Genomic DNA, 10,509 nt, shown 5'->3' on the forward strand with positions numbered 1-10,509 from the left:
AGGCACCCCTGAGAGGCTACATTTAGAATATACATTTTTGTGATGTAGAAAAAGAATCATTTGTCTAAGTATTCTTTCAATATCCTATTTTTCACCCTTCTGGAAATGACAAAACTAAAAGCAATTTACTGGAAATGACTAAAAACTAAATGCATTGACAAAAGTTAAAGGAAAATGTGGAGACAGGATGGCAAAAATGACAGAAGACCAAAGAAGACATTTTTCCATTAAGCACTGTAATTAACATATTTTCTTATTGAGGACATTTGATTTTTACTGTCTGGCCCTTCTCCTTTCCACTACAAAATGGAGAGATTGGATTCATGTTTCCTGTGAAACTTTCATCTTTAACCTGGGTTTATTGTTTACAGTTCATAATATATTGATGAAATTCAAGTGTGTAGCAAGCACTATCTTAATAATTTTGAATATTATATTTCAGTCCAATTTGAATGCCACAGCAACACCCTCAGTTAAGAATTGGTGTTATCACCGTATTGTACAAGATAAGACAAGCTTAGGGAGCTTTAAAAATTTGTTCAGATTCACACTCATAAAAAGTGAAAGAGAGGATTCCTTTTGCTATGTAGATTTGTTTTGACTCAATATGTTTTTATTCTTTATGAAATATCATTGAACAGTTAGTGTCATTTTTTTTTTTAGGTCTAAGATTTCATAGAGGATGTTTAGTGAGATTTTCTTTGTGATATTATAAATATGATTCAAATTTAGTTTCATGTCCATGGTAAAATAAGGCAATACATATCTTTGATTCCTAATAATTTCCATTGGAATCATCATTTTCACAGAGCCTGAATCAGACATAACACCTCATAGATATGCTGTCTAGACAAAGACTGTGATCTTTGCTATCTTGGCCTCCTATTTAATTCTGGCCATTTTAAGGGGGGGATTCTTCAAGCAATTAAAATGAATACTTAATAGGAAATGTATATAAACATTTGTATATGTCATGCTACTTACATATATCAGCTATTTGAAATGAACTTTTTCAAAGAGAAAGGCATTTTTGCACCTTTCTGGTCAAAAGTAGCCCATGGAGGCTTTTTTTTTAACCCATTTATGCTCCTACAAATTTGTGAATCCCCAATGTTTATGCTCACCTGCTGTGATTCAAAATTCTAATGTTATGTTGATTACCAAAATCTTCTGTTTCTTTCAGCTCTTCTGCTATCCATGGTATGAGAGGGAAATTAATGAAGTTCATCTTGTCTGAGGTTTTCCACTCATAGTTTCAAAGAGCATAAAATTCTTTTCAATTTGTTATATATGACCCTTTGGGGGAAACTATGGTCTTGCAGAGAAGCTATTTTCCCTTAAATACTATGAGTACATTCCTGTGTGAAACATTTCAACCAGGAGTAATCATGGGATGTAGCCCTGGCATGAATATCTGACACCTCAGAGTCTTGCTTTTGAGCCGTCATCTTGTCCCAGGTGTATCATTAGAAATATCTTATCAGGCCTCTTCAAATAGGAAAAACAGGGGATAGAGCCCAGTGCACTATATTTAATGTTAGATTTAAATCAAGAGAGAACGAAAATATATGTTCTAAATTATATAACAAGCTGAATATTGATCTGGTATATATATTTGAGGGTGCAAAAAATTTGGTTTTAATTGTTTTGTTATTTATATTTATAGCACTGTGTATTGTTTTTCCCAAGTTTGTAAAATCTGCTTTCATTTAAAATATTTACCATGAAAATCCAAGAGGAGAACACAGACAGCAACCTCTTTAACCTCAACTGTAGCAATTTCTTACTAGACACATCCCCAGAGGCAAGGGAAACAAAAGCATAAATCAACTATTGGAAGTTCACACACACACACACACACATACACACACACACACACACACACATGTTCTGTCCAGCAGAGGAAGAAAAAATCATCAAAACAGGCTACATAAGGGGAGAAGATATTTCCAAATGACATATCTGATCAATTGTTAATATCCAAAACATATGAAGAACTTATCAAACTCAACACCCAAAAGCCAAATAACCCAGTGAAGAAATGGGAAATGGGCAGAAGACATAAATGACACTTTTCCAAAGAAGACATCCAGAAGGCTCACAGACACATGAAAAGATGCTCAGCGTGATTCATCATCAAGAAAATACAAATCAAAACCATGATGAGATACCACCTCACACCTGCCAGAATGGTTAAAATTAACAACTCAAACAACAGCAGATGTTGGTAAGGATGCAGAGAAAGGGGAACCCTCTTATACTGTTGATGGAAATGCACACTGGTGCAGCCACTCTGGGAAACAGCGAAGAAGTTTCTCAAAAAGTTGAAAATATAACTACCCTACCACCCAGCAGTCACACTACCCTGTACCAATAGAATATGAAAATACAGATTTGAAGGGGCAGATGCACTCCAATGTTTATAGCAGCACTATCAACAGTAGCCAAACTATGGAAAAAGCCCAAATGCCCATCAACTGATGAATGGATTAAGAAGAGGTGGTATAAATATATAAAAGAGACTATTACTCAGCCATCAAAAAGAAAGAAACCTTGCCATTTTCAATAATGTGGATGGAAGTAGAGTGTTATGCTAAGCCAAATGGGTCAGAGAAAGATATATACCATACGTTTTCACTAATATATGGAACTTAGGAAACAAAACAAAGGAGCAAATGGAAAAAGAGAGAGATAAGGCAACCAAGAAACAGAGTCTTAACTATAGAGAACAAGCTATGGTTACAGGATGGGAGTGGGATGTAGAGATGGGTTAATAGAGGATGGGGATTAAGGAGTGAACTACTTGTGATGAGCACTGGGTGTTGTATGGAAGTGTTGAATCACTTGATTGTACACCTGAAACTTATATTACACTGTATGTTAACTAGCTGGGATTTCAATAAAACTTTTAAAAAAAGAATGAAATTAGATGTTGTATTACACCACACATGAAAGTTAACCCCAAATGGATTATGAGTTGACTTGAAAGAGTAACTAGAAAAAACATATGGAAAAAAGCTCTTTGATATCAGTCTTGGCAAAGATTTTTCAGCTATGACCAAAAGCACAAGCAACAATTGGAAAAATCAACAAATGATACTGCATCAAATTAAAAACCTTTAGTTGTTTGTGACATGGGAGAATTTATTTGTAAATCATATTTTGGATAAGGTGTTGACATGTAAAAACATTTAAAAATCATATAATTAAAATGTTTTAACTAAATATGGATATATATAAATATATATTAAAATATATACCTACATTTAATTAATTAAACATATGTAAATGCAAATAAACATATGTGAAATATAGATTTATAAATAAAAGTATATAAAAATCATCAGCAAACAATTTTTAAATCCATTAAAAACTGGCAAAAGACATAAAAGTCATTCCTCTGAGGAAGACATATAAATGGTCATCAAGTATATAAAAAGGTGCTGAATATCACTAATAATCAAAGATATAGAAACTGAAATCACTATATGTCACATGATACACATTATTTGCCTTTTATCAAAATGAAAGTTGAAAATAAGTGTGGTGAGACTGTAGAGAATAGTAGATCCATGTATGTTATTGAAAGGCATGTAAATTCCAACACCCGTTATGGAAAACAGTCTGAATGTTTCCCAATATATGTATTGTATTGTATTTGTGTTTTCAAAATATGTATTAACTACATTTTTTTCTATCCATTTTATATCAGTGAAAAACAATAACACTTTTGTACAATGATGACAACAAATGTTAGCAGCTATATGTTTATTACAGGGTTCAGATAAATGTTGATTTACAGTAATATACAAATATTTTTAAAAACTTGCAAAAACCACTGGGAAATATTGGAAAATAATACCCACTATTGGAGAAAAATATCAAAATATGTCTTTAGCTAATACAGAATAGTTTCTTTGTTAAGTTTAGATGGTTATAGTGTTAATTATTGGCTAACTGACTTAAGATTCATTTCTTACCATTTATTGATTCCAATTTTTTTTGTATAAAAGTCAGTAGTAGTTGTCTTTCAGAATGTTTATGCAGAAATAAAGGAAATAATTGGCAAATTCACATGTATAACTTAGATATACTCAGAAATCTCATCCTCATCATCAAGTTCTCTGTTCCAAGACTAGAACAAACTAGCATCACATCACCTCCAACATGATCACAAAGAGGAAACATAAGGAAGAAACTTATGGGTAAAAACTAGTGAGATGCCAGAGAAGAAAACAACCAAACAATAAAGAAATTATGCTATAATTGATGACAAATCTGGGAAAATTTTTTTTTTAATTTTTTTTTCTTTTTTTTCAACGTTTTTATTTTATTTTTGGGACAGAGAGAGACAGAGCATGAACGGGGGAGGGGCAGAGAGAGAGGGAGACACAGAATCGGAAACAGGCTCCAGGCTCTGAGCCATCAGCCCAGAGCCTGATGCGGGGCTCGAACTCACGGACCGCGAGATAGTGACCTGGCTGAAGACGGACGCTTAACCGACTGCGCCACCCAGGCGCCCCTGGGAAAATTTTTAAGAAACAAGAAAAATAAATATGAGGTAAATGAGATGGACAGAAAGAAGACATATAGAAGGTCAAAAGTGTGAAGATAGTAGGGAGACATGAAGGGAGAGATAATGGAATAAAAGCTAAGATAGTTTAAAAGTAAATTGTTTTTTTTATTCAAAGGTATTCATACACATAAGTTAACCAGAAGTACATTTAAAATAATAAGAAATTAGGAGCGCCTGGGTCGCTAAGTCGGTTAAGCATCCGACTTCGACTCAGGTCATGATCGGTTTGTGGGTTTGAGCCCCACAGGCTCTGTGCTGATAGCTTAGAGCCTGGAGCCTGCTTCAGATTCTGTCTCCCTCTCTCTCTGCCCCTCCCTTGTTCATTATCTGTCTCTGTCTCTCAACAATAAATAAATGTTAAAAAAATAATAAGAAATTTAATGTTAAAAAACAAGCATAAAAAGAAATAATTAAACTAAGAAATAAGTGAAAACAAACATACTAAAATTTAGAAAGTAAATTAAACTTTACTTTCAATTTCTTGCTATACAAATATAAATTTCTACATAAATTTATGTGAAACATAAAAAGTTCAAAAATAAATGTATAAAGAATAAGTGTAGGAATAAAACGTGTTGTCTTTTTTAATTATCCTGTTACTGGATATGTGAGATTAACATACTATTTTTTTCTGTTTGGATTGCATAATGAGTATTGTCTCCTTTACAAACCAATTTTAGTACTTTAAAAAATGTCATTATGTGACTCTCACTGACACCAGCTAACATTATACTATACTTACAAAATTTTTCAAAGCCTGTTATAATTGTAATATTTGCAAGTCTAATATTGTGAGACTAATTTAATAAATCAGTTAAAATGAGCTTGTAATATTATTCTTGCCAATACAAAGAAAGGAAAAATATAACAAATTTGGTATTACTGGTTTTCCATAACTACTGCAAGAGTAAGTTAGAAAAAAATTGCAATCTGTGACTATACTAAATTGTGTAAAATTTGAAATTATCATAAAATATTCCCAAGTGAGAATTAACCCAGGGCTGTTTGGGTTAAATTTGAAATGAAAAACAATATTACGTTATACCAGGGGCCTATTGATGTGAACACAGAGATTGAAACATTTCCCCTGAGTTAGAAATTGCTAAGACACTCCACCAACATTCAGACCCATGTAACCATGTAAATGCAGCATCCTGTGGAGCAGTACCAATGATACAATGGATATCTAATAACTTTACAACAATTTGTATTAACCAGATATTTTGAAATTATTTGAATTTGTATTGGAAAATATTTTTATTTGTAATTATTGAATTACATGTACAAACCAATAGTTTGATGCTACCAGATCACTATTATTGATAACAATTTGAAGGTAGGTAATAATTTGAAGTTAGTAGGTATCAGAGACATTGACATTTTGCATATTTATATATTTGGTATCATTTTCTCACCCAAAAATTTTCCAAGTGCCACTTTCATGTCCCTGTTTCTCAGGCTGTAAATTACAGGATTCAGGCTGGGAGGTAACAGAGAATATAACACAGACATAAAGAGGTTCAGTGATGATGGGGATTTTGAGGTTGAACCTAAATATGCAATACATCCAGAAAAGAGGAACAAGACTACCACAGTTAGATGGGGCATGCAGGTGGAGAAGGTTTTAAACCTGCCTTGTGAAGAAGGAATTCTTAGAACTGTGGAAATAATATAAACATAGGAAGCAACCATTAAAATAAAACATACGAAAGCAAAACAACAACTAACAATAATAAACATATATTCTAGACTTTGCTCCCCAGAACAAGCAAGAGTAAGCAATGCTGGAATATCACAGAAAAATTGATGCACCACGTTTGGCCCACAGAAATGGACAGAGAATGTACCTGCAGCATGAATGGATCCATAGACACACCCACTAAACCATGATGCTGTCACCATCTGCACACAGGTACCTCTACTCATGATGGCCTCATAGCGCAGGGGACAGCAGATGGCAGCATAACGGTCATAGGACATCACTAGAAGGAGGGCAAACTCTGTGCCAGCAAAGAAAACAACAAGAAAAACCTGTGAGGCACATCCCACAAAGGAGATGGAATGACTGTTGTTCAGAGAGTTCATGATGGATTTGGGGACAGTGACAGAAATATAACAGATATCAATCAAGGACAGATTTTTCAGGAAGAAATACATAGGGGTTTGGAAATGCTGGTCAATGGTAGTGATTGTGATAATGAGCAAGTTGCCCATCAGTGCTTCCAGGTATATCAGCAAGAAGAATGTGGCATACAGTCTCTGAAGCACCCCATTATCGGGAAGTCCCAGGAGCAAAAATTGTGTTACTAGGGTCACATTGGTTAGTTTCTCAGGCATGATGATTCTTTTATCTGGAAACATAAGAAAAAAAATTTTGTCATCTTCAGAATCTGTCTCTTTTTGTTGGTTCTGTTTTCAGTTTATTGTGAAGTTATTCTGAGGTAAAGCAAATCTTGCAGACTATAATTTCTTCAATGAATAGAGAAAGTATTATATATTGTTTTTCAACATTTATTTATTTTTGGGACAGAGAGAGATAGAGCATGAACGGGGGAGGGGCAGAGAGAGAGGGAGACACAGAACTGGAAACAGGCTCCAGGCTCTGAGCCATCAGCCCAGAGCCCGACGCGGGGCTCGAACTCACGGACCGCGAGATCGTGACCTGGCTGAAGTCGGACGCTTAACCGACTGCGCCACCCAGGCGCCCCTGAGAAAGTATTATATTAAGACAGTCATTTAGTCAGATGAGGAATTTTTTTTCATGTGATATCCTAAAATTTATGCACAAAATAGAAAATATTACCTCAGACATCCATAGATGAGGGATTTTTTTTTTTTTTTACCTTGATGGAATAGGTTAAAAGTAGCAGGAAAATTTGGAATTAAATGGGTAATTTATTTACCCATTCTTGGAAATTTGCTTTAGTTCATTGTGAACTGTGTTCTTGGTACATTTCTGGTTTATTTATGCTTCAAGTTTGTATTTAAGATCTAGTTAGTTAACATACAGTGTAGTATTAGTTTCAGGAGTGCAATTTAGTGATTCACCACTTACATATAACACCCAATGTTCATCACAACAAGTGCCCTCTGTTATGACCATCTCCCTTCTAGCCCATCCTCCTCCTACCTTCTCTCCAAGAAAGCTCAGATTGTCCTCTATAACTAACAGTCTCTCTTATGCTTTGACGACTCAGTATGAATAATGGGGAGGTTATTTCTCTACTTATCTCTATCCTATTACAGCATAGGTAAATAAGGAGGGAAGACATGGGTAGAGCTGAATATTATCTTTGTATATTTCTCTGTGACAATGATAGAGACTGTGACAATAATATACATTTTGAGTGTAATCACGGTCACAATAAAATCACTACATTCATACCAAGACTTTAAGAAGAAAATATGTAAGATTTATTTGAAGTCAATCAAATCCAAAAAGTATTTATATATTATGAATTATGTATTTTCCTTCAATAAGGACACATGACTACTAGGCAGCTAATAAACAAAATTAAAATACAATACTATCTTATTTTCATGAAGGAAAGTGGAATGTAAACGGTGAAATAAACTTACCTACTTAGACATATCAACAGAGCTGGAATTACATTGGGATGCTTATAATGAATGCATAGAGGTTTGAAAGAAATTCACTTACCTAATACAAATCCAGTTTCCCTAATTTTAGGAGTCAATTATTTAAGACACTGTGGACCTTAAAGAGAAAAATGAAGCTAACAAAGTACACTTTCTCACTTCTGAATCAAAGTTGAAAGCTGGATCTTTAGTCCAACAGGTAAAAATTTCTGTTTAAATGCTGCTATTGCTCTGGTTTCCAGTGCATTGCTGAATGACAGTCTCCTCTCTGCTGGAGCACAGATTCAGTGGGCACTTATATGGGTCTTAGATTTTTGTGTGTATTTACAATTGACTAACTAGAATGAGAGCTAATTAACTGCATTAACCATATGCTCTGATTGTCTCATGTTGTCATCACATACAATATGAAGTTGGAAGTGCAAGCAATTAGGTCCACATTGAGATTTTTTTCCCCCAGTAAGGCTGCATACCATGAAACCTTCTAATTAGTAACAAGAATACTGTTAATAGATCTTTGTGAAACTTTACTTTGTCAGGTAACAGATTGATTTCAGTTCATAAACTAATATTTTTAAAAAATTTTAATGTTTATTTTTGAGACAGAGAGAGAGAGAGAGTGAAAGAGAGAGAGAGAGAGAGAGAGAATGGGAGAAGGGGAGGGGCACAGGGAAAGGCAGACTCCGAATCCCAAGCAGGCTCCAGGCTCGAACTGTCAGCACAGAGCCCAACTTGGGGCTCAAGCTCGTGAACCATGAGATCATGACCTGAGCCAAGTCGGACGCTTAACTCACTGAGTCACTCAGGTGCCCCTATAAACTCATATTTGAACAAAAGTGATTGACTCTTTCTTTTTATTTTGCTAATTTTTTGATTTTTAAAAATATTTGTCATAAGCAGGACATCATTCCTTACACCATATAAAATATGTAAGATATAAGATGATGGAGAAACTTAAATTCCCTTTTTTTTAAAATCTCTGCTGTATTTTATTTCCTTGGGGGGAAATATCAGGTATGTTACCTGTACTCATTTTTTGCAGTTTCCTGTGTATTTGGAATATACAAATGCAAAAGGCATATACATTGATATAAGTAAGATCTTACTAGGTTTTTTTACTGACTTTTTAAAACATTTTTCAGAAGCACATAGAAAAATTGATTAATTGCATAATTAAACTCATAATTCTTCATAAAAGTCAAAATTATTCCCAATTCCAAATTTACCAATGTATGTACAGTAATTAAGTAAATATCAGGGAGCCTGGGTGGTTCAGCTGGGTAAGTGTCTGACTTGATTTTGGCACTCCCGGTTCATGAAATCAAGCCCCTTGCCAGGCTAAGTGCTGACAGTGCGTAGCCTGCTTGAGAGTCTCTCTCTCCCTTTCTACCTGTTAAGCCCTCAAATTAAATAAATAAACATTTTTTAAAAGGTAAGTAAAATGTCATTTTTTCCCACTTAACTCTTGGCTACTATATACAATTTATTTTCAAGTCTTATACAATTTGACTGATGTTACCAAATCATGGAATCAGAGTTTTATAACATTTTACCCCCAAAAAGCACCAGGTTTGACAATTACCTCTGGATAAGAATGTCTTTGCTTGAGCCCAGGAATCCAGTACCAAAGGTCAAGCAAACCATTATAGCAAAGTGTCCATGACTGAATGCATTGAAGAGGGAAAGGGAATATTTCACTCTACCCATGTCACCATTTTCCTATGGCAGCACAGATCCATGTCAAGAGAGATCCTCTTGCTTTAAAATGTCTTCCAAAGAGGGAAGTAAGAGCATGTGAATAAGCACTCCTATGTCTACATTATGTGGGAAACTGCCAAAGAGACCATGCACAATACTGAGGTGATTTCCAAAGTGAGAGGTGGGGACATGCCTGAAACAGTGAGAAAGGCCAGAATGCCTCAAAAGTAGATGGATCCTATTAGCCATTTCAAAGACTCCATCATGAAGCACACACAGGAGCCATTTGTTACATTACACATGCAGATCTTCCAGGTGGTTCATGGGTACCCTCCATGCTCTGCATGCTTCATTCACACACACACACATCCTGCCTTATGGCCAAGTCCCGGTGCATTTATCAGAGGGAAACAAAAAAACAATAATGAGTTTGCAGACAGTGAGTGAACATGTATATAAAGGTGACCCAAATCTGTGGGATTAGAATGGGTACATAAACTTAAACATTCAGCATTACAATAGGGAAAACAAATAAGAGGTTTCCAGCACTTATCTCACTTGGCAGGTGGAAGAGAAGGCATAATATCTTGATTCCTCCAAAAAAGGAAACAGGAAGTGTGGAGTCTGTATATAGA

At 34.9% G+C, this 10,509-nt stretch overlaps 1 protein-coding gene across 1 annotated transcript; it reads right to left on the bottom strand.

Moving 5' to 3' along the window:
* Positions 1 to 5,965: 5,965 nt before the first annotated feature.
* LOC112856867 (olfactory receptor 14A16-like) lies at positions 5,966 to 6,913 on the bottom strand. Its single transcript, XM_025920168.2, has one exon. It carries the CDS (start codon positions 6,911 to 6,913, stop codon positions 5,966 to 5,968), a length of 948 nt encoding a protein of 315 aa, XP_025775953.2.
* Positions 6,914 to 10,509: the final 3,596 nt, after the last annotated feature.

This window comes from Puma concolor, chromosome A1 (assembly GCF_028749965.1).
Source record: "Puma concolor isolate L17-30 chromosome A1, mPumCon1.1.hap2, whole genome shotgun sequence".
Classification (NCBI taxonomy): domain Eukaryota; kingdom Metazoa; phylum Chordata; class Mammalia; order Carnivora; family Felidae; genus Puma; species Puma concolor.